Source organism: Phyllostomus hastatus, unplaced genomic scaffold, assembly GCF_019186645.2.
Source record: "Phyllostomus hastatus isolate PE091 unplaced genomic scaffold, TTU_PhHast_1.1 phas_scaffold_21, whole genome shotgun sequence".
Lineage (NCBI taxonomy): Eukaryota > Metazoa > Chordata > Mammalia > Chiroptera > Phyllostomidae > Phyllostomus > Phyllostomus hastatus.
In genome coordinates, this window is record NW_025334017.1 from 39,300,430 (window position 1) to 39,325,252 (window position 24,823).

Below are 24,823 nucleotides of genomic sequence, written 5' to 3' on the forward strand. Positions count from 1 at the left end.
TAAGAGTCTCGTGGCGACTTTAAACATTTGGGAATCCAAAAACACATTGTTTGTGTGTGTGTGTGTGTGTGTTGCCACGTGCGGGCACGCAGGTGGAGATACATTCAAAATGTAGATGAAAGAGCCTCGTTATCCTTACAGATAAATATGCTTATGTCAAATATAACGCATGATTTGAATATAAACACATCGGCCCACCCACACACAGAGCTACGAGAAGACAAGAACACCTTCCATAGAGAAAGAACTTGGAATGGAAGTGGCAAGCTGCTCTGGGAAACCACGTGAGCAAGGACTCCATGTAAACAGACAAGCAAACACACACCCTTACGAACACTGACCAGGAGCACAGGGCAGAGATCTGTCGGCACGGCCCCTGTTCCTTCTTACTGGAGCACCCGCACCGTCAAACCAGGACTTGCGTGAACAGCCGACCCACCATGTGGTTCACGGGGGAACCCTGGGGCTGAAGGCCCTGGGCTAGGACGGGCATCCCCACGGTCCCCTGATGAGCTGGGTGGCCTTGGACAAGTGACTGCACCTCTCTGAGACTCAGTTTGCCCTGTAAAGAAAAAAAGGCGGCAGTAGATACTAGATGGTCTATTAAAAAAAAGAAACAAAAAAACCATACTTTCTAAAAATGGAAAGACCAGAGAATTATGTTAAGAAAAAAAAAAAAAAGGCCCTGGCTGGCGTAGCTCAGTGGATTGAGCACGGGCTGAGAACCAAAGCATCGCAGGTTCGATTCCCAGTCAGGTCACATACCTGGGTTGCAGGCCATGACCCCCAGCAACCGCACATTGATGTCTCTCTCTCTCTTTCTCTTTCTCCCTCCCTTCCCTCTCTAATAAATAAATAAATAAAACTCTTTAAAAAAAAACATGAGAAAATACAGCTACTGGAAACCAGAGCTGAGGTGTCAGCACCCCCCTGACAGCCACATACAGGCTCTGGGTGAAGAAAGCCTCAGGTAGTTTTCCATAAAACTGCTCTGGGCTGCCCAAGATGCCTTATGCTGCATTCCTTCTTCTCCTGTTACCTACAAAGCCTCAGCTGGAACAAGATCATCAGAAAAATTAATACACTATCCTTCAGTCTTTCAAAGCATTAAACTCAGCTCGTAAAGAAAACTTACAACTGAACTTACTTCTCAAAACGCTCCTAAGTTCTCTCTCTTCCCATAAGAATTCTCAGGACCACAACCAAAAATACCTAAGGAGCCCCAACTGGCCTGTGAGAGCAAGAAACCAATTTATGAGCTATGACCACATCCAGAGATCCACAGACTGCAGTTTTACGCCTTTTTATTTTTAATCTACTGAATGGATGTGTTCACATTCCTTTAAGGTCATAGTCAAAGAATATTCGGTTCTAGGCCTGTGAAAAAGAGCTTTTTAAAGACTTTTTTTTAATAATTAATTTTTTCCCCTCAGTTGTGGCTAAGGAGCTTCCTAAGTAGAAATAAAGCTCTGATTGCAAGAAAGAGAATTCAGGGCTTGTGCATCCAAGTCCATCCAGAAGTGAAGGCCAGTGAAGTCTCCGCTGAACAACCTGGTTAAAATGAAACTCGGGGGCCAACAAACCGGTCCACTGCCTCTTGGAAACCGCTTCCCAGCACCTCCTCCCCTAGAAGGGAAGGGTTCCTCTCTCTTCTCCCCCTCCCCCAATCCCCCCCAGCCACCGCGGGGTTGCACCTCGTACCACCTGCCAAGGTTCAAATTCTGAACTCCCAAACGGAATCTGGTCAGAGACTCCACCCCAGCGGCCTCGGGTCCCGGGAAATAACAGCCGTGTGCCCACACTGTCTACATCCTGCTAGATGCCAGCTACTTGGCGTCTGGGTGTGTGGGCACCTCAGGGAGGAGCGGGCACGGGTGCTGTCCTGGAGGTGCCCGCTGTCCAGTGGGGAAGACGGGGACACCACAGCAAGGGGAGAAAAAGCAGGTGTCGCAGAGGCCCGGAGGCCTGGGGCCAGCTTCGCCTTGGGACAGAGTGGGAGAGGGAAGACGAGCAGCAGATCCTCAAGCAGCTGCAGGGGGGCAGGGAGGGGGTGGACTCGGAAGGTCATGCCAGGCCTGGAATGCGCATGTGTGAGCAGGAAGCGAGGAAAGGTGTTAAGGGTGTCCGGAATAGCAAGCACTTCTTTGTGGGTGGCACTGCCGGCCAGGGGCGGGGATGTCATTGGACAGGTGGGTTGTGGCAAGATATTTACAAGAGGTCACAGTCTCCTGGGAAGCTCATACAAATCTGAGATTTCCGGGGGCCCCCCTACCTACCCACCTCGTTACTCCAATTCCGTAGATAGGAGGCAGGCTCTGGAAATTTGTACTTAAAAAAAAAACTTCTTGAGTGATTATCATCCACACAGCCATGTCTTAAGACCACAGCATTTAACAAAGTCTACACTAAAAACATATGTAACATATACCACAGGTATATAACATATTTTTAAGGACCAGGACGGCTTTATCCAACACCAGCCGTAGAGATTTTCTTCACCGACGCCCAGAAGCGCGGCAATCGTGGATGAGGGCACAGGTCTGACCGTCTGGACCTCCACAGCCTTGCCCGCCTCCTCATGCTCAAGTCCCCAGGGGGAGGGGCCTTGTCACGGCTCAGATCAACCCAAGTACCCGAGTGTGGTTTCCATTTCCATTTCCCTCCGCTGACCCTCTCCCCCTCCATGGTTCTCTGCTTCACTTAGCCTCCTCCACTCCCTGTGTCTGCACAGCAAACTCTGAAGATGATACAGAAGAGAAATTTCAGACTGCCCGCCTTCACTTGCATCTGACGGCTTTAATGGGGCCAAATCAAGATTCAAAATCGTAGCATCCGAGAGCCGACCAAAAAAGTTTACCTGGGACCAGCTAGGGCCCTGCGTCCTGGAAAAACCCCTGTGGCAGGTGAAAAAAATGAAAGCCCAGAGAGGCAAAATAAAATTACTCGAGGTCACAAATACGATACGTACTAAATCCAGCAGCTCCTTATGCAAGGACCAGTCATCTACTGTGAAAGCCTAGGCTCGGGGCCAGGCGCCGGCTCCACCACTTACTGGCCACGTGACCTTGGCCAGCCTAGGTAAACTCTCTGGTCTGATTCCATCACCTAAAACGAAGATCACGAGCACCTGCCTCACGGGGCTGCTGTTAAAATAAAAAGGCTCGATAGATGTAAAACACACAGCACAGAGTCCAGCCTGTGAACCTATTCAATACAGGCCAGCCATCATTCTCAAGACAGAAACCACGCCCATTTTAAAAAGTGACGTACAAAGGGTTTTGGACATTAAAGATGATCTAGGCGGCTGGCAATCTATTCTCTTCCTTCTTATAAGCTTCAACTCCTCACTATGATTTGGTGTATCATCATCTTAACATCCCTGAGACGGGCAAGTTTAGCCTTTCAATAATTACAGAGGCCCACGGAGGCAGCCCGACCTGACAGTCACACAGCACCGTGCTCTTCAACTTCAAAGGCCCTTGCTGACCGACTGGAGCAATGACGCAGTGGCCACGGAGGGCCAGTGCTGAGCAGGACAGGGCGTGTCATCAGCCCGACGCACCTGCCGTCCACGGAGAGGGAGAGCCAGGCCCCAGTGCGCCAGGGTGCTTGTAGGTGTAGGGGTGCTGATCCCCAAGACGGGCCGCCTCCCCTGTGGAGGGCTGAGAAGCCTCCCCGGACCTTAGTTCATTTCCTTTTCTTTCTTGTGTAACGTAACCCAGACAACGGCATGCCAGTCAGTTCAAGTATTTCTTTCTCAACTCCTACAAGAGCCTGTGTGCTGGCGGGTCCACCACAGATGAAGAGAAAATGGTGATTCTGCCCCAAAAGCCTGGCCTTCTAAGTATACTGAGTGCCTAGACACTAATTCTTTGTGGCCAATAACACAGAAAAAAACTGTATTTTCATATTAAACACAAGTTAAAAAAATCAATAAAATATGACACTGTACCATGTACTATGGTGCTAATAAACTCCTAAGCTCCATCCTAGTTTAATTATTAACCCAAACACACACATTACAAGAGCAACTTGTACTCGCCATGGAAAAAAAAAAAGGAACAAAACAGAGTTCGGACACATTTCTGCATCCCATGTAACAACAGTCAGGTAAAGACGAGAGGGATTTTGCTCTTAGAGTGACGAGCTTTAAAATTTGTTCCTCAATAAACTGTATGAAGAGCCAGTGTAAAATATTTGCTAAAAAGGACAAAGACCTTTCAGAGCCGTTTCTTCTGGGAAACGAGATGGAATGTTAATATTTTTGAAACTGGAGACTGGCCAGCCTGAGGTTCTGGACACGTGCCCACGTGAAATGCACTTAAGAATAACTGCCGCTCCTTCCGTCACCTCCAGCGAGCGGGGCTCGAAAGGCACGCCCACGGGCTCTGAGCAAAGACACTGGGCTTTCCGTACTGCAAACTGTATCAGAGTCACTGCCACTCCTGACCTAAAGCCCAAACAGATGAGGTCTGTCCAGAGGTGTCCAGCCATGTGACATGAAAAATACAGACATTTACTGAAAAAGATACAAGATACAAGAAACATGGTACATAGGACAATGACATCTCAGCCCCTTCAAAGTAGGCACCTTGGGGCCTCACACAGTTCTCCCAATCTCCATCAGCTGCCCCGTCATATTTTCCTGAATCTCATCAACAGTCTGAAATCTCTTCCCTTTCAAAGGTGATTTTAGTTTTGGGAAAAGCCAGAAGTCTTAGGACACCAAATTTAGGCTGTAAGGGGGCTGAGTCACCCGGGTGATTTGACCTTTTGCCAAAAAAACTCGGCATGAGACGTGATGCGTGAGCGGGAGCATCGTCGTGATGAAGCTGCCAAACACCAGTTGCCCACGGCTGCTGCCTTCTGAATCATCCTACTAGTTTTTGCAGAGTCATGTTCAAGCTTAATGTAAAATTTGATACAGATTCATTGTTCTACTCGCTCAGTCATATTGAATGCATGGCACACAGCACACATGCTCACTCAACAGTGTCTACTGCCCCCGCTGACTAGTACAGTGAAGTCGTCATTGTTCACACATGCACATTCTAGTCCACTCTCCCTGGCTGTCGGGTTACATCGAAGTTGCACAAACCACTCTCGTTATCTTAAGAATGGCTGGACCTTCTCTGAACAGACCTCGTCTATTTACTGCTGATCAAACCAGCTGGAAGCATTTTCTACAGATTCATTGTTCCCTGGTCGATGCAGACAGAGTCCGTAACTGCAGCAAAGCTTGTAATAACAAATAAATGGAGATAATCTTAATATCCCCCAATAAAAGACTGATTACATCATGCTACCTCCAGACAGTGGAATTCCACTTGGCCACTAGGAGGAACGAGGCAGAGCTACAGGTGCTGTCGCAGAATACACCGTGGAGTCACGAAACAGAAATGAGGTTTCCTACGGGCTCCCTTCTGAAAGGAAGGATCACACAGACTTCGTTTTACACGTCATTCCACAGACCGTTCTGCAGCCAGCTGTCTTCCTCCCAGATGCGTTGGTCCATGCACGCGGGAAAAGGTCTACATCGAATGGGGCACTAAGCCCAATGCCTGCAAAGGGTACTGGGAGCGTGGGTTTCATTTTACATATTTCGTTACAAGAATTTTTTTAAATTCAAGGGCATGCTGTATATTTGGTAATTTTTAAATAAAAATTAACTTAGTAAAAATCACTTCTGATGCTTATTGAACACACAAGAAGTGCGTATGTTCGAGTTTTTCTCATCAGCACCGTAAAATAGATCTCATTTCCACCAAGCAGACACTTTCTAGGTCACGTGAGAGTCCTTACCCCCGACCCCGCATGCCACAGAAAGCTGTTTCCCCCCAGTGCACATGGGTTCTGGACATGGCCCAATGTGACGGATTCTAGAATCATTAAAAACAAGCAGAAATCAAATATGAAAGCCGGGGTCTGGTCACTGTGACATTATTTGTTTTCTGTCCAATGCATCACCTCCGAGCTCCGGCTCGATCTCCAGCACCACCACAGAGAGGCTATTCTGGTTCCTTTTCCCACAAATCATTGCTCTGTGTTTCCTCCCATGAACCATGAGAACTGGCGGGCTCTCCCGCTTCCCACCGAGAGCCACCCTGGGAGCAGCCCCTGCCAACACCCCAGCTCCCACTGCGGGACCATCGGGGGGTGTCTTTCTAGTCCATCCTTCAGGGCCCAGCCAATAACTGCACATTAAAATATCCAAACTCATTATGAATCACAGCCTCAAAAATGCAATGCCAGATACCTTAAAATAGTAAAGCAACTTTTTTAAAAAGATACATTTGGATGGCTATTCTAAAAAGATATAACTGACAAGTCCAGTTCTGGACACTGGTGAAGGAGAAGGAAAAATATTATAAAATAGACCCAGTAACAGTAACAGCAGTGAAGACTGGCTTCGATGTTATGTTCTTCCTCATACTTGCGTTTTCTATCGTTTCTACAGTGGTACATAATTTTGTTTAAAGGGCTTAAAAACGACAATGGGTAAGACCAACATCAGGTAGACAAAGCAGACGAAGGCACCACGTTTTCCTAGGGAACCTTCTGGAACACCATTGGCACCCTGGAAAGGAAGAGAAATATGAACTCCCCCAGGGAGCCCTCCCCCGTCTCCCCGAGCGGAGTCGACTGCTCCCTTTTTCATGCCCCACCCCCCTCTGGTCCACCGCTGTCATCAGAGCAAACACGTAATTTCTACACAGAGAGTCTTGATTTGCACATCCGCATTTCCCCCGTTCAAGGGCAAGCTCCTCCAGGACCAAGAGAGTGGATTTCCATGTGTGGATTTCCGTGGGCCCATGCTGGTGCCTGATGTGTCAGCAGTTTTCAAGTCTGCTGAATGAATGAGAAGTGTGCTGGCTGCAGCGTCGCTTGAACATTTAACTGAGCCCCTATGGTATAAATGGGTGCTCAGTGAGAGCCCCGTCCCCGGAGGTGCCCACCACGTGCATCTGAGAAGCCCAACTCTCCCAGGACTGGGAGCAACCCCCAACACCCACGTTTTTCAATTGTCCCCATGGCAATGACAAAAACGAGCATGGAGCTACCAATGCACAGGCAGACCCTGAAAGCTACGGCTGCCCCAGGGGCAGGAGAGACGCTCTGCCTGGGAGCGAAAGGGAGAGCGCACCCCTGGGAACGGGGGTTTCTACACGTATGACTGATGCTGCATTTCTAACAACGGTGGTGGACACTGGGCTGTTTCCTGGTCGTCATTCTTCGTCTCGTGTGGGATTCAGTGGCCACTGAAACTATTAAAATATTTCAAAAGATGTCTTTTTGCATTGATTTAACATCCATACTCCTAAGCATTTACTATGTTCTAGGCACAATGTTTTGACGGGAGGCGGGTGTTCAGACATGAGAAAGTCACTCATCTGCACCTGAGGGGCTTTGCAGGGACATGTGGGAAACAGAAACCCAGCACGGTAGGACACTGCGTATACGAGGGTTCCTCATTTTACAGGACCCAGAAAAATGGCCTGTCCAAACATTCCCACTGCTTCCCAGCCCACAAGGGAGCCAGGAAAACCCTCCTAGCACAGCCCTCGTGAAAAGGGAGAAACAAATCACCACCAAATGCACAGCTCACGGCTCTGCAAGCAGCAGGTCATGGAAAGTGACCCGAACACACATTAAGCCACCTCATGCCTCAGGGGTGGCTCCTCTCCTTGGTTCTTCATCCTTCTTCTCTTGGGCTTTATCATCTGGAGAACTCTGCAGCTTCCCTCACGTGGAACCCCCAAGAGTTAAAAAAAAAAAACCCTGGAACACGAGCCAGCTGAGCCCTGATAAGTTAGGCTCTCTCGTCTCACGAAGCCGCCCCCTAGGGAAAGGGCCCGCACGCCCAATCCGGTCCAGGCTGGAGGCCGCCCTGCCATCTGCTTACCACGTGTGTTGGTCGCCATGTCGGCCACTTTCTGAAAGGCGTCCAGGAAGGCAGCCGCCGCCACTACCGTTGTCCTGAAACACAAACAGACGACAAAGGCATGAGGAATGTCTCACACTCGCCAGCCCGTCCGGCACAGCCCAGGGGCTCGCAGCTCTGCCGAGGGCCGAACGTTCTCTTCCACCCAAGGGGACGAGGACAGGCATTCGCTTGGGGGACCCGCTGGTTTCCCAGGAACTACTTCTCCTCCTCACGTTGTGAGGACTCTGCCCCAACAAGGTGCGGTTCCCTCGGGTCCGGTCAGCAAACGCAGGCAATCTCATTACACCTGGTCGCATACAGTCACCCCTGCTTTGCCGTGTATAAGGCACACCCGCATTTTTGTGTGCATTATACACGGCATTATTATACCCACGGTATGTGATCATCAGGCCCATGTATAATGCTCATCCTTATTTTTCCCTCAAAAATTTGGGCAGCAGTGTCCCAGGTTCGATTTCCAGCCAGGGTACATTCCTGGGTTGCAGGCCATAACCCCCAGCAACCGCACATTGATGTTTCTCTCTCTCTCTCTGTCTCTCTCTCTCTCCCTCCCTCCCCTCTCTAAAAATAAATAAATAAAATCTTAAAAAAAAATTGGGGCAGCAAGAGCACATTACACACGGCAAGATACAGTATTACCAGGTAAAGCGTCACGAAGGAGGTGAACACAGGTGTTTCTACCAAAAAGAGAAACATTAAGAAGTTTAAATGGTACCAGGAAAATTAATTTCAGAGGAGGAAAACAATCTGTACACGGATTTGGAGAAGGAATCTTAGCGAGAGACCATCTAGTTTCGATAACTCACTGTAGAGATGGGAACGCTGAGACCACAACTGCAAGGTGACTTTCAAAATCGCCCGATTGTGGTGCCAGAGCCGGGACCCATGAGCCCCGCATGACCCACGGTTCCGTGCTCGCCCCACAAGTCAAGCTCTGAGCTATGTGACTTTCCCCCTAAATCCTAATCACGATGAAACCGAGATGCTGTTTTTGCGCCCTCAGAATGCGACCTCAACTGCCTCTTCTGAATTCCTAAAAGATGAGAACAGGAAGATGCTTGTTTGCTGGCCTAGGAATAATTCTGAGTTCTTCCCAAGCTCGTGAGCACCACGAGATGCCCGGAGCACTCCGTGGCGGACTGGCTCCTGGAACCGCGATCCGAGGCGTCCTGCCGTGAAGCGCGGCACCGCTCCAGCTCCTGGCAGGGCGGTGGATGTCCCGGACTTGCAAGACAGCCCCAGGACAGGCGCTTTACAAGGGAGTTTGTAGCCTGATGCTACTTTCCAAGGATTCCACACATGAATCCATCTGGTCTTTCCTGAGCATTCTTAAGAATGCAAAGTTGCTGAAGGGAGAAGATGAGAATAAGGATTATCAAGGAAAAGAGTTCAAAACAGAGGAAAAGGAAAGAAATGGCCTTTCAATGTAAGCCACAGCGGCTGTGAAAGGGAAGCTTCCTGGAAGGAGGTGCTGGGTGTGGCCCCTGGGAAGTCCTTTAGAGCCGAACTTCAAAAGGAGCCCTGAATATTTTCCAGGAGAGCGAGAAAGCATCCTGCTCAAATTATTTTTTTAAATGACTTAAAAAGAAAAAAACAAAACCAAAGTAAAAAAACTGCAAAGCACAGTTTGAAAAGACGCGGCATCAAGGGCACACCCCGGAAGGCCGGCTTCACCGAGCGTCCTCGCGCCCCAGCAGAGCTCACTCTGATGCACAGTCACTGTCTGCCATGACGGCTGGACCTGTTCCCGTTCCAGTCGACGCCGACCATCCACATTTACCGAGCCCGCTGTGGGGGCACCTCTCGCGTCACACGTCACCTGGGCCCCGCTGAAAAGGAGGACGGTGGTCCAGTGTGACGACGAATTAAGAGCTTTTAACCACGGCCTTCCAATGAGTCACGTTCCACTGTCTGCTGTTGTCACAAGACATCTTAGGCCTCTCCAACAGGAAGGAACAAACAGGCCACCGCGGGCAGCAGGAAGGAGTGATTCAGCTGCAACACGCCCGGACTCTCTTGCCTCTTGTACGGCCTTGTCCTCCTCCTTTCTCGAGTGCAGAAGACCACACTCCGGGTGTGAGGCCCCCCAAGTGCCCTCGGCCGGGTGCCAGTAGGTTGGCAGAATAAGCATTTCTGCTCTCTGTGCTCAGGAAGGAGCTCAGTGCCATTAAAAAACATTAAATGTATCATACTTTGGACCAGTGGGGCTAAGACAACACTGCTCTGAGTCTCACTTTGTATTGCTACGTGCAATCAGTTCAGTACCTTTAAGCTTTGGCTTCTTCATTGGCAAAAAGGAGAGGGAATCTCTTCCTTGGTCAACATGAAAGCTTGCCAGACAATTAAATGAAGCCAGATAAGGAAAAGTATGTGGTGTGGGGTGGGGGCAGCAGGTAAACTTAAATGTTTTATTGTTTTACTACTGGAAGACACCTAACGGGATGGGCGCTGACCTGTTTGAAATAAATGACAACAGTGGCAGAGGCAGGGGTGCACATGTAACCAGTAAACAAGGTGAAGGGCCTCACATTTCGAGTGCAGGAGTTTGCATCCAATCTAGTGTAAAGTGATCCCAAGTTCTTAAGCAAAGAAATGGTAAAGGACTTGACCCGTGGAGAAGGAGCCATACTCCAGAGCCTCATCCACTGGAAGGGAGGCCCGTGCCCAGCTCTGGAAACCCCGGGGGCACAGATGGAAACCCCAGGCTGCAGGAAGGGTGGGACTGGAAGGGAAAGGGCCCACCGCCCCTGTGTCCTGCTCCCCTCGTCTCCAGGGGAGGAGTCATGCCACGTCCAGTCCGACGGCCACAACTCGGAGCCGTCACCCCTGGTGTCCACCGGCAAAGGCCCGAGAGCATCCGGGCATCCTTCCATCCTCTCTCTGTCATCTGCAGAGCCCTGGACCCTACAAAATACTCACCTGCTTTGTTCTCCAGAAAATCACCCTCAGACATCCAAACCAACCTACATCATTGTCCCTATGCCCTGAACGAGGGACATGCAACTGACTGCTTCTGTAACTGTCCCACCCCTCATGGGACACCCACCCAGTGCAAAAGTGCCCTTCTTCCCACTGATTCACGAGTATGCAGTTTTAACAAGAAGAGGTAGATATATTTTCTATTCCTTATCAAGTAATGTATGGAAAAGCACAAGACAGAGCCCTGGCTGGCATAGCTCAGTGGATTGAGCTTGGGCTGCAAAACAAACTGTCGCAGGTTCGATTCCCAGTCAGGGTACATGCCTGGGTTGCAGGCCATGACCCCCAGCAACTGCACACTGATGTTTCTCTCTCTCTCTCTTTTTCTCCCTCCCTTCCCTCTCTAAAAATAAATAAATAAAATCTTAAAAAAAAAAGAAAGAAAAAGCACAAGACAATAACAGCCCCTTGGGGGCAGATAGCATTAGGTCATGTTTTTCTAAGCAGCTTTACAGAGGTACCATTTGTATGCCATAAAAATGCATCCTTTTCAGGTGTATAAGTCAACAGTTTTTTAGTAAATTCAGAGTTACGCAACCACCACCACAGCTGATTTTAGAACATTTCCATCACCCAAAAAGACCACTCGCGCCCATTCGCCACCAACCTCCCGTCCACCCCAGCCCCAGGCAACCACCAATCTACACCTGCCTCTGCAGACCTGCTTTTCCTGGACACTTCATCTAAATGAGATTCCACAGTGGTCAGCACTCGGGGTTACACTCACTGTAAGGGTGGACTCTGGAGCCAAACTCCCTAAATTCAAATCCCTGTTATTTACTAGCTGTGCAACTTTGGGTCAGTTATTTAGCTTATCTGTGCCTCAGTTTCCTCATCAGTGAAATGGGGGTAGAAACTGTACTCAGCTCTTGGGGTCGGAAGATTTCCTCAAGTTAACATACGCCTGCCTGGTACACAGTGAGTGCTCTGTAAATGCTGCCCGTACCACTTTACATATAATACCCCATTCCACTCTCAAAATTCACGTGGAAGGAGGCAGAGCGGATGAGTTTAATTTTATACACGGGACTCAGAAGCCAGGACATACGGCTACCAAGTGACGATGCTCAAATTGGAACCTACCAAGTGACGATGCTCGAATTGGAACTGACTAGACGCTTCTATGTCTGTAACACTTCCACAGTTAACCCCGCTCTGCGCTGTCTCGGGGCCGTCCCACCCCATCCTTTGTCTGAGGCTGTTGCCATTTCCCCAGGTACGGCAGACTCCTACTTACCGAAGCTGGGACTGCAGTTTTCCCGCTTTGTTTATGAAGTCTTCCCAAACCGGATAGCTCCCCTACAACAGAACAAAGCCGTCAATCAGCAGGTCGCACTGCACAGTGAGAGACACCCGATTAAGACCATAACACAACACCCAGTTCCAATGGCACAGGGAACAGTCCGCATGCTCGCTCCCTTTGCGGTCTGCGGTCGGTTGCCTGGTTACCTGAAAATGCGCTGGCTCAGGAATGGGTGCGGAGGGGGCTCCGTCCCTGTAACTTGGCAGGCACCACAGACACCACCGGGAACAAGGGGGCAGAATCGAACATGCACGCTGATACGTCACTTTTCAAGCCAATCGGTGGAGGACCCACATTCGATGTGCGGGACAAACCTTGAGCCACCCGATCGTGGCCCTGGCCATTCTCCCTCTAATCCCGAAGGGCAGGGAAGAAGGACTCGGAGGGACTGGGGCTCCTGCCCAGGTGGCTACTGGGAAGCATTATTGGACTCTCAGAGTCTCAAGGTGGGGAAGTTACCTAAATGGAGCTGCCCCACTGACGGCTGGAACCCAGCATCTACCTACACCGTGGGAGGAGATGGGCTCCCCAGCACTGATCAGCTGACAGTGAACTCAGCACCCTCCCATGGCAGCGCCCTGTCCTCCTCACCTCCGTGCGGTCTTAGTTCTAACCCTCTGCGCAACTTCAGAGCTCAGACGTGAACTCTGCTTCCACATGGACGTCTTTTCAAAGAACTGAGGGTAACCAGCACATTCACCCGCAGCTTTCCTTCTTTTGGCAGCCCCCAAGTTCAATTCCATTTCTACCTGGAACCCAGCTTCCCACCCCCACAGAGTCCTGGGAACACCCATCGTGTCCCCCTGCTCTTCCTCTAAGCATGGTGCTCAGACACGGGCGCAAGCCTGCAGATGCAATTCCGCCAGGGCCAGACCGGAGCAGGCCAGACGCCTCCCTGCACACACTCATTCCACTCACAGGAAGACCAAGGAGCCCACAACCAAGAGGCGATGCAAACCCAACCCAGAGAAGCGGAAACCATGGTTACGGAAGTTATGTTTGTCACTGAGTCATTTAAATATAGCACGAAGACTAGCCACCTGGGGGGCTGTGGTCCCAGGACAGAAGGTGAACGCTACGAACCTTGACATGGCAAAACAACACGGGCCCCCTCTTGACTTCTGTTGCTGAGGACAGGAGGGAGGAACTACATCACGAAGTCGATCATCTCATCTTTCAGAAGCCCAATCAAAATAGTCTGAAACTGCAACTGAGCTCAGATGTACCGTATTTTTCAGACTACAAGACACATTCCCCCCAAATTTGGGAGGAAAGGGGTGTGCGTCTTATAGTCCGAATGTAGCTTACCTGGTTCACTTTGTGGGGGGCGGCGGTGGAGCAGGGTCACAGGTTATTAAATATTTACCACATTTTTTGCTTCAAAAGTTTTTTTCCTATTTTCTTCCTCTAAAACCTACGTGCGTCTTAGAGTCTTAAAAACACAGTAATAATTTCACCTTCCTAATGGTTTTGGTAATCTTCTCTTACCCCTACAGCAGTTTCTCACCCTTGCCACTGCTGACATTTTGGACCAGAATATTCTTTTCTGTCGGGGCCGCCCTGTGCATTGTGGGGTGTTTAGCAGCACCCATGACCTGTGTTCACTAAATGCCAGTCACATTCACGGGTGCCACCGGTCGTGACAACCAAAAATGTCTTCAGACATTGCCAGATGTCCCCTTGGGAGCAAAGTCATTCCTGGTTAAAAGCCACTGCTTTACAGGAATATCTGAGAAACAACTCATTTCTTTGGGTGCCGCAACAGTTGTTGAAAGTCTGGCAATTTCTTTGGTGTTACTTCACTTCAGTTTCAATTCTTCCGATAAATGAAAGTAAAACTGAATATATTTTTATTTTGAAACTGTCATGCAGAGCGTGAACACCCTGTTATAAAAGTGCCTATGTAGATACATTTTTCTAGCTATCAAGTCTGTCTGAAAATGTGCAGAGAGACATCTGGGAAATTGTCAACCAAGTATTAAAATGGATTATTTCTGGGAGTTGAGATTTGGACCAATGCGCTGCTTTCTTCTTTGTACCTTCCTCTCTGCCATAGCTTGTTTTTTCTTTTTAATAAGGTCAGGTATCATTTTAACAAAAACACTAAACGTCGTTACAGGAACAAAATTTAAGATCAAATCAGTGGCAGGCCCTGGCAACAGAGCAGCATGAATTCACGGCCCGTCCGAACCCTAAGTTCCCTAGCACACGAGCTGCTGGGTCACAGCCATGGGCCCCACGGAGACGCCCGAGACCTGCCTGGCTGCCGCTGCAGGCCTCTGGACTTCCTCCTCCGGCCGCAGTTTGCTCCCGGGGGATGCCAGGCTGCACCAGGTCGGCGAGCGACCCCGTCGGACTGGCTCCTGGCGGGGGCCCTTCAGGCAGCCACACCCAAGCTACTGACACCCACACCCATGCACAGATCTCGTCACCATCCTGGGAAGTCAGAACCTCCGTCTTGAGTGTCCTGGGGGCAGTTCTTTGATCCAAGAGAGTAACTTTGTTTTAATTCATGTTGAATGAAACCTTGCGAGAGCTCAGGCTGCCACCATTCCAGTCCATCGAGACCCTCTAGGGGAATTCTGATTCTGACACCTAAAAACGTACCACATTCCTGTCAAGTCCAGGTGTGCACACCCCTGCTGCATCTACGTGCAAATAATGGAAGAGTTCAGGGCTGAGAGATCCGAGTCTGCGGGCTGGCCAGGAGGCATCTCTGTCTAGACCGGCATCGGTGAGCATCCTTAGGAGCACAAGAGCTCAACCAACCAACGACAGCCTTGCCTCACCTTTCCTTGTCCTTCTGACCCACAAGACAGTGTGAGAAGCTTTTTGAAAAGCCCGTGTTCACACCCAGGGAGCACCCGCTTCTAGCAAAGACACCATTACCTCACATCTACACAAAGGACAGGAGAACTACCCCTCCTCTCCCAGCACTGACCGCTCCCACCCAGGAAGTCCCTGAAGAAGGTCACTCAGATGATCCATGGTATTTCTTAAGAAAAAGGACTGGCACAGTCACTGAGAACATGACAGAATGTCCAGAGGCCTGTGCAGGCAGCACTGAGCCCTGAATTCCAGCCAGGGTCCTACCAGTAAATGACTGCGTGAGGTCACCTTACCTCTCAGGGCCTGTTCCTTATCATGATAAATACTAATACCAAGTATTTATTAGTAGGGTATTCCACCACCATTATTGAACACTAGTATCACTGGACACTGAAAGAATGGACAAAAGAATAAAGAACACAAAATCAGGCCCCAGCTGGGTGGTTCGGTTGGTTGGAAAGTCATCCCACACACCAAAAGGTTGCGGGTTCAATGCCTGGTCAGGGCACATGCCTAGGTTGCAAGTTCGATCCCCATTGGGGCACAAGCGAGAGGCAACTGATCAATGTTTCTCTCTCATCTGTCATCTCTCTCCCTCTCTCTCTCTCTCTCTCTCTCTCTCTCTTTCTTTCTCTCTAAAAAATCAAATATACCTTGGGGTGAGGATTTAAACACACACACACACACACACACACACACTCCAAAGCTGTCTCCTCGATTGAACCTTCACTCTCCTGTTTGCCATGTGACATCGGGCAGGTGGCTCGACCTCCGCACGGGACCAGTCACGACTCTGCAGGGCTGGCGTGAGGAACAAGTGAGGTCAGATAGAGAAGTGCTCAGTGAGGGCTCAGTGCCCGTTGGAGAGGACTGGTCCGAGCGTGTCTCAGGCTGTCGGGAGAGGAGCTACAAACCCTCTGAGTCGGCCTGCCCATCCAGGCTGGCATCCCTCATCCTCGCTCCCAAGGACAGAGCCAACGGGGCACAGGGGTGCTGTGCACCCCCCACTGCAGGTGAGCCACGGCGTCAGCTGCCGCAGACCGAGGTGGCAGGGCGCACGGAGTCAGACACCGCCTCTGCCACTCATCCTAGGCAGACGGTGGGTAGGGCACGCCAACCCGAGATGAATGTGCCGGAAAACAACTGCGAGAACCGCTCCAAAAGCTACTCTCCTGCACCCCCCCCCCTCGGAGCCTCGCTTCAGTCTTTACCAAATTAGCAAGCAGAGGAGGGTCCCCTCTCCAGCGAAGGGGGGCAGCACGCAGCCCTCCGCCCACGGACACCCACTCAGCCCGCAGAAGCCTGCCAAAAGCAGCTCTCTCCTGCCCTAATGATGTTTGACAGTCTTTCAAAGTGTCAGGCCTACCTCTTTTAAGCGATCTATAATTTAATGGGTTCTAAAAAAAAAATGAACTTCTAAGAACAGAAGACAAAAACCTCCTTGTTTAAGGAAAAAAAAATTAAGTGCGTAAATGTTATTAAAATGTGAAGGCAAGGTGATTTGGGTTGCTCCAGAGTTGTTTTTTTTTTTAAGTTTCTTTCAAAGTTTCTACCCACCTGAAATCAGTCTTACTACAAAAATCCACAAGCTTGGAGGAAGAGAGAAAGGAGGGAGAAGGGACTTGGAGAAAAAAAAAAAAAGGTCACAGAGAAAACCAGGGTTTTTTCTGGACTCAGTAAAGGAAATTGGACTCAAATTTTCAAAGAAATTTGCCAGTCAAGACACTGCATGCCCTGAGGGCCCTCATAGAAAGCAATTCCAATATGGTCCTTCATCTTTCAACCTGCACCCCCCACCCCCATCCCCCCACCCCCACCACCATCCACTGAGAAGTCCTAGAAGGTTGTCCTCTCCTGGGGCCACATTCTGGCTGAGCTCACATTTGAGGAACTCTCCAGAAAGGCAGTCCCAGAGCTGTGAAAAAGTCTCAACACAGACCCCGCTGAGAGGTTCACCAGAGAACACTTCGGGGATTTATAACCTTCCAGACAGACCCAAGTCAAAGAAAATGAGGCTCCCGCCGAGCGCCCAGGTTTAGCCAAGGCCAAAGCCACAGGCAAAGGGAACAACAGACTCTCCTCCCTCCGGGACCACCGAATCTCTCTGCAGAGGAAAGCAGGCAGGCCTGGACCCCTCAGCCGCTGTTGAAAATAGAACTCGGATCACACTGGGTTCCAAGAGAAAGGAAAAGCCACCACCCCCCTTACCGAAAAGGGAAGAGAAAGTGGGTTTGTTTACAAGCATGGAGAGGACTCCCCAAATCAAGCAGCGTGACGGTCCCCACGCCCTACAAGGAGAGCGAGGTGGGCTTCCCGGAAGACGGGCTCTAACTCACGCCCCTGCAGCCATTGGGCCACATGCACCCCAAACCCCACACCCCACCCCGGATGGCTGTCCTCTCTCCTGACCTCCACGGAGATCCAACAATCTTGAAAGCTTCTACTCAGCTGTCACCACCCAACTCAGGTGTCACCTCTGCCAGAGCGTTCTCGGACGCACCTGCTTCTCTCGCATCATGCAATTCACCGTCTAATGAGACTGAGTCTCCCCCACCAAACTGGGGGCTCGAGGGCTGAGCAACGGGGGCAGAGAGGACCCGAGTGGGCTCTGTCCACAGGACACCCCCCAGAGTGGGGCATGTGTGCTGGGAGAAGCAGGAGATGGGCAGGGCAGACAAGGTGACCACGAGCAGCCTTCAAGGCCAAGTCCAGAGTGTGCCACAAATGGGGCAGCAGAGGAAGACTATACGGCCTTCGTTCAGATGGCGAGTGACAAAAATCCCAAACGAGGCAGGTGACAAGAGGACCTGGCTAAGGGGTCCCGCACCTGACCGCAACCCGGTCCCTTGGGTAGTGGGGAAGAGTATGAAGTCATTTCCTTATTTCCGAGGAAAAAGGCCCATCTAACTTTCAACTCCTCAAGAGTCTGGCATGTGAGTCGGCTTCTGCACCCCCCACCCAAGGTTGAGCTCTGGGCACACCCCTGGGTCTTCCTCCTCTTCCTCCACTTCACCCACAGCCAGAGGGCTGAGCAGGCCCCTTGCCTTACGCAGGGCACGGGGCTGAGCCAGTGGCCTTCTGCAGAGCTTGGGGTTCTGTTTTGTTTTGCTCTGTTTTGTGTGGACCCAACAGAAGCCCCGGACGGCATCCCACGCACGGAGCAGAAGAATACTCCGTGTAACTCATCGGCAGGGCTGGTGAACGCGCCCCATAAATAATGCAGGGCCTGCCTCTCCCAGCCCAGCCCGCTGTGACAGCGGGGCCTCTGGGGACAGTGAGGGAACCGGACACCCACGCAGCCCCACAGGGCACACGGAGGGGCCGGGAGCTGGGGAAGACTCTCAGGAGGAGGAGATGTAGGCTCCGCTGAGAATAGAATAGGGACCAGTGGGGGACAGGCTAGAGAGAATCTGGTTCCAGCTCAAGTCCTCTGTCCTGTCCCCGGCTCCCAGACAAAGGCCAGCTCCCCGGTGGTGATGGCTGACAAGAACTCCAGGCTTGGGCATCCCACGGGACAGGTAACCTCTGAAGCTCCTCCTTCCACCTTGACAGACGTCACCGTCACCACCGTCATCAAGCATCACCATTTTCTAAGCGGTGGCTAGGTGCCAGGTACTTACACCGGCATTTCTCAAACCTGGGGCTCTTGCAGAACACATAGGTTCCGATTCCTGGGTCTGAGCGGGGGCCTGCATGTGGCGTGTCTAACTGGAGTGGCACGGCGGCCCCCGGGCCGCACTCCGAGGAGCACAGCCTGATGCACACTTTCCTTACAGGCTTACAGCCACTGCCCGAGGCAGGGGACTGCCATTATTCCACAGCCAAGGAAACTGAGGGCCACAGAGGCCACAGGCAGTGGGCTAGGCTGAAGTGTGACCCCAGATCTGCCTGACTTTGTGACCCAAGCGCTGCCCCGATTCTGGGAAACGCAAGCAGCAAGATGAAGAGCCCCAGCCTCCCAGTCCAGCCTCAGGGCTATGGCCGCTCAGTGGGCAGGCGGGGTCCAGCTCTCCACTGGGGTCCTGCAGAAGCCCAGACAGCACAGAGTATTGGGGTGGGGGTCCCTAAACACACAGCCCCTGATCACAGTGGCAACGCCCCAGGGGGCTGCAGTGTCACCCTAGGCACGGTCACGGTCCTCGAGCAAGCGAAGGGGAAAACACAAAACAAAGAAAAGCCCTTCCCAGGAAGGTCTCCAAGGAATGCACTGGCAATGTTCACTGTTGCTGTCCTTAGCGCTGTGGTTACGGGGAATTTGATCACATCTCCGGGTTTTCAGGAGACCCTGGGACCCATCTGCACCTGCCAGGAGATGGGACAGCCGGTCTGGGGCATCTCCATTGGTGGCGGCGGCGGCTGCCCCCAGGTCCCTCCCTCTGTGGGTCTGCGGGAGCCTCATCGGGGTGAGCGTGAGGCACGCAGCCCACGGCATCCTTCCCCTTCCCCTTCCTCCTCCGGGCACACGCCTTGGTGAGCTCAGACTCTGGGGAAACGAAAACGCTAAGCTTCAAGGGGAAGCGTCTGACCCAAACAGAAGCGCCTCTGGACGCCCTGCTTCTGTAAGTGCGAGGCAGGACCCTGCGGCTTCTGGGAGTGGGTGTGCGGCGTGAAGGACGGGGCCGTGAATGCCTGTCACAGCTTTGTCCCCCAAACCACCCTTCCCCACCCCACCCTGCAAGAGGAAGGACTCCCCAGATCCTCAGATAAAAGGCACTGTGCAAGCCCATCCATCATAAAAGCCATTCCTGGGCTTTTATTCTCTGATTGGCGCTTGCCTAATCCACTAATTATCCCTGTCCATCAAGTGGATGACAGCCTTGGAGATAATCAATGGTTGCTTCCTTGCACGCCCACCCTCACCCACTTGCCCAAGCTCACCAGCAATAAATACGCCCATAAAAAAGAGGACTGAACCACAAAAGGTGCTCCCTCCATCCATCCACCCCTCGCACACTGCTCCATTTGTAACTATGACACCCTAATTAAGACAAGGACATCAAGCTTTGTTCTTCCTCCTGGGCTGTCTCCGGGCCCGGAATGCCTGTTTTCTGACATATGGGTAGGTCTCCACTTGAACTAAAATGTTTAAAAAAATGAATGACTGTGTCAACCATATCTTCAAGGTAGTATTTATTTTGTAAGTTTCTTACCCAGGAGCCTCCCCTTTGTCCTCGCCCAGCCTTCCAATAGAAGGGTCCCTAGCCACGTGGACTTACATAAACCCAAACTGGGTACAACAAAATAAAACCAAGCATTCAGTCCCTCACTCAGCGATGGCCACATGCGGCCAGCGGCTCCAGTGCTGGACAGTGCGGAGGGACGCTTCCCTCCCCGCAGAGACGGGTGTGTGCGCCACGACCCACATTTCTCTGAAAATGGAATCCCTGTCCTGTTCCCTTCTCCGAGTCCGCCTTGCCTTACCCCACCCCACCCCACCCCCACTTCCATTGCTGTGATATTTCCTCCAGTGTTTCCGAGGGTCGTCTGGAGCCACCCAGGAGTTCACGCTATTTCTCGACCACCGCTAAGCACGCCGTCTCACTTTACATACACGTGACACGGTACGAAGCAACCCAGGAGAGGGCAGGCGGCAGAGCAGCATTAAACACTCCCCTTTCTCCCAGGGAAACTAAGGCACAGAGAGCTTAAGTAATTCCCCAGAGGTCAGGGGAGGGTTTGCCCTCACACCTCATTCACTTTGTGGACTGCTCCCTAAGTTTGCCGGCTTCTTTTGATAATAAAACTGTTCCCCAGGGTCGCCAAAAACCCACTGCTTGTCCACACCGGGAAACTCGGGGACTCACTCACTGAGCACCCGACGCAGGGTCTGGCTGCCCTCACCCCCGTGCTAGGAGGTGACGTCTGTGTCCAGCCCGGGCTCTCCAGGATGAAAAGCACCCATCCTCCAACCCTGTCCCACTCTGCAGAGTCCAAAGCTTCTGCTGCCTTTGTTTGTTCCTGTTTATAAATGTCCGCAAGGATGACGAACCTAAGCCAATTACTGGTGACCCGCACACCCTATAAACACATCGGGCATTGTTGCTATTAGTCTGCGTGCCTACACTCAGCCACTTCTCCCTGGATGCGCCCTCTCTGAGTTGCCTCCACCCATCTCCACAACCGCTTCCGCCTTCAGGGATCAGTTCTGCTCGGGGCTGATCTCTCCAGCACCCTGAGCAGGTACAGAAGCACCCAGGACCCGGGGTGGGGGGGATCCTGGGTGTGCACGGCCTTATTGCCCTGTGCACACCTGTGCGCTCCGCCACCTTCCTCCAGACAGAGCCTCCTCCACACCCCGAAAATCCCACTCGGCTGCTGGAAATGACCCCCAGGTGGGCGTCACTATAAAGGGCAGTGAGTGTGTGTGTGTTCCTTCTGTAGCCACTGCTCCGCTTCTGACGTCTCTCCACAGACTGTCCTTCTCCTCTCCTGGACACAGGACCCTGAGGGCAACCACATTCCAGAGTCCAAAGGGCCAGCCGGGTCCTGGGCTTACGCGCCCGGCGCTAGAGTCGGCCTGGCCAATGTCAGCTCTCCCCACGGGGTGACTGAAGTTCCCGAGTCAGCTGGCGCTGCCCTGCCTTCTTCTGTAAACGATGCCCACGGGAGTCCCCACCTCAAAGGATGACCGTGAGAGTACGTGAAATAATCCAAGGGCTTCAAAGGGTGACTAGCACTCAATAAATGCTGGCAACGGCTATTTTAATGAGTCAACCTACAATGCCAGCTGCCCTGACTCGGACATTTAATGAGCACATACTATGCACAGGCGACAAACGGCCACAGAGAGACAAGGAACACTGACAGGTACGCCACCAATCCCAAAGCCTTCGGAGGACACCCACCCAAATACGAAGTATGGGGAGGTGGGGCTGGTGCAAGCTTCCGGGAGTGGGGGGATGCCTCCCCTCAGTATTACAAGATAAAAGAGAATTTTCCTGGCCAATAGGGAGGAAACAAAGAAGGAAAGAAGGAAGTGTTCCTGCAAAAGAAACAAAATTAGCAAAGAAAAGCAGGTAGAGAGAAGGTCATGCAACATTTAGGCACAGGAGTCCTTGTGCTCACCTGAAACACATTCAGGCAGGTGTGATTTGAGAGTGGGGAGACCCCTCCTCCTCACTCCAGGAGCTGCAGGAGGCTCTTGGTTGCTCAGGGCGGCCCAAGAGCCACCCCAGTGTCCACCTACTCACAGTGTAATCCCAGCACGACCCACCAGACCCACCTGGGGAACGTCCACCAGAACTACGGACACCTGAGCCCACCCCAGCTCCACACAGTCAGCACCTCCAGGGGGTGGGCCCAGGGCCCTGCATCACACACACTCCCCGGGGCCCACTCGGGCTCTGCTCTCCAGCAGCACACACAGCAAGCGCTGAGGATCCCCGCACCCCATGAAACACCACATGCCCCGGGGGCTGGGAAGCTGTGGCCTCAGCAACTTCTCAGTCCCAGTGGTCCCTCAGACACAATCCCTGGCGGTGAGCACCCACACAGCGGGCTGTGAGCTGACACGCCCAATTCCTGAAAGGCGTCGGCAATGGGTTCCAAAGGCCAGGGAAAGCACTGGACCCAGGATAAAAGCGTCTGACCCAGGATCAATCCTTCCGGGGAGACCTGACTGTGGAGGTCAGGAGAGGGCCGTGAGTGTGGAAGTGGCACACCGTCGTCGTCCTTCCTGGTGTCGTCCCGGCTGCCCCCCGGGGGTGGGATTTGGGGGTGTGGAGGAGGCCCTGTTTAGGGGAAGGCAGCAGAGCGCACCAACTGTGCCCAGCACTGCGAGGCCATTGCTCCCCGGGGCAGATTTGACAAGCTGATCGCACTGCCCCTTCCTTGAACCCTAACAACACGGAGCTACAAGGACATGTTCACTGCAGCGCCGCTTACGATCCATCAACATCCGGACACAGTCTAAACACAAACCAGCACGGAACGGGCTCCCGCCTCAGGGCCTTTGCACATCTGGAACATTCTTCCTCTGATACCTACATACTTCACGAGCTATTGCTCTGCGAGGCCTTCCCTGACCATCCTCTTTAAAAACAACACGGCCCCTGCTTTGTTTCTCCCCATCGCACGCGATGCTTCGAATCTGCAAGAGACGGACTGGTTCAGTTTGTCTGTCCCCAGGCCCCTAGAATGCAGTCCAGAAAGGCAGGGATGCGTGTCCATTTCATTTACTGCTGTATCCCCAGCACGTAAGTGAGAACCTGGCACACAGTGGGCCCTCGACACATGTCGGCTACATGAATTAACTACAGGCATACAGAACAACACTGCACCACCACGCAGCCACTGAAACTGACACGGCCTATAATTACACGTATGGAAAGGCAGTATAGTGAAAAGCTAAGCGAAAGGAGAAAAATTTCAGGCATGGCGCAGGCAGCGTGAACCCTCGTCGAAAATGTGTGCACGTGACCCACTTTGTGATCAAGTGGTTAAGGGTGACTTTGACTTTTTCCTGAACTGAGGTTTCTCAGTTTGTCATTAACTTTCCATTACTTGCATAATCTGAGAAGTAGTCCCTCATGAAATGCTCTCAAAACATTTGCTAATTTATTTTTAGGAAAAAAGCTTCCTCCTCGGTGACTTAATTAGGGTGTCCCTAATTAAGGCCAGCCCAACACCATCAAAGAGGCCAGGTTCCAGGGGACCCCCTGCTGCAGGTCTACTTCTGGTTGCACGAGGGCCTCGGGCCCTCCAGGAGCAGCCCCGCCCCCCAGTGCTCCGATGCCAAAGGCTTGGCCATCAGCTAGCTACTCCTGGCTCTGGTCCCCACGACTTGCTTCCTATTGGGGTGCCTCATCCAATTATTCAGGCCCAGATCACATCCTGCTGGAGAGCTGGCTTTGAAGGTTCAGTAAACAATCACTTCAAAACAAAGAGCGACCATTAAACCAAACTCAAAGACTTCCTTCACCGCCCGCTGCAGCTGGGCTCCAGCAAGCCAGGCCTCCATGTGCAACCGAGGTCGGTCTCCCTGGGAACCAGGCTCGAAGCAGGTCAGCCCCCTACTGCAATGTCCCCCTTCCCGTTTAGCATTCGGTCACACGGGTGCACAGCCGGTTACTGGGGTGACCCCGATGGAGGGGGTTTCTCCTGCCAAACAAACATGTGTCGTGTGGCTGTCACCTTGGACAACCATGTCACACCCTTAGGTCTCACAGCCCGCCCACTCCCCCCAGACTCCCCCTCTGCTGACAAGTTAGAAGCGTTCCCCAGGTGAGTGAGTCCACTGCCTGATAATTCCATGTCATTGCTTGGATCAAACTCCTTCAAATACAGGGAGGCCCCTTGAACTTCTTGAAGCGAATCAGAGAAAAGCCTAGATTTTTTTAAAGCTTTATCTGGTTCATCTGGGGTCCTAATGGTGTAGACAGAACAGTCATCAAAGAGATGGATGAAATACACCCATTACGGAATCTGAGAATGAAATCCTAAAATACTATGGATGACATGGGAGACAGCTCAGCCTGCTGGATAACGGCACAGACTCTGGAGCTGGACTGCCTGGGTTCAAATCCCAGCTACACCTCCTCCTGGCTTTATAAAGTGGGCAAAAAGGCTTAACCTCTCTGAACCTCAGTTTGCTCCTCTGTGAAGTGGTAATGAAGCAGTAACTGCTTCACTGGGCTGTTGATTGAAGGGTTTTCATTTGTAAAGCACCAGAATACGCCTGGTTGTATCATTTAAATGCTTGTGAAGTATGAAAAATAAAACTCAGCTCTCGGTCTGGGTGTTACCTGTACCAACAGCCTCCCCTGACT

General features: G+C 51.8%; 1 protein-coding gene across 4 annotated transcripts in view; it reads right to left on the bottom strand.

Annotated features, from left to right (window-relative positions):
* Window positions 1-24,823, bottom strand: part of MTSS1 (MTSS I-BAR domain containing 1) — a 136,260-nt gene that overhangs the window by 100,910 nt on the left and 10,527 nt on the right. For all 4 annotated transcript variants that reach the window (XM_045860773.1, XM_045860768.1, XM_045860770.1 and 1 more), the window contains exons 2-3: window positions 12,162-12,223; window positions 7,904-7,977 (exon numbers count right to left, since the gene is read on the bottom strand). In XM_045860773.1, the coding sequence (XP_045716729.1) occupies window positions 7,904-7,977; window positions 12,162-12,223 (136 nt within the window). The remainder of the gene's footprint in view (window positions 1-7,903; window positions 7,978-12,161; window positions 12,224-24,823) is intronic.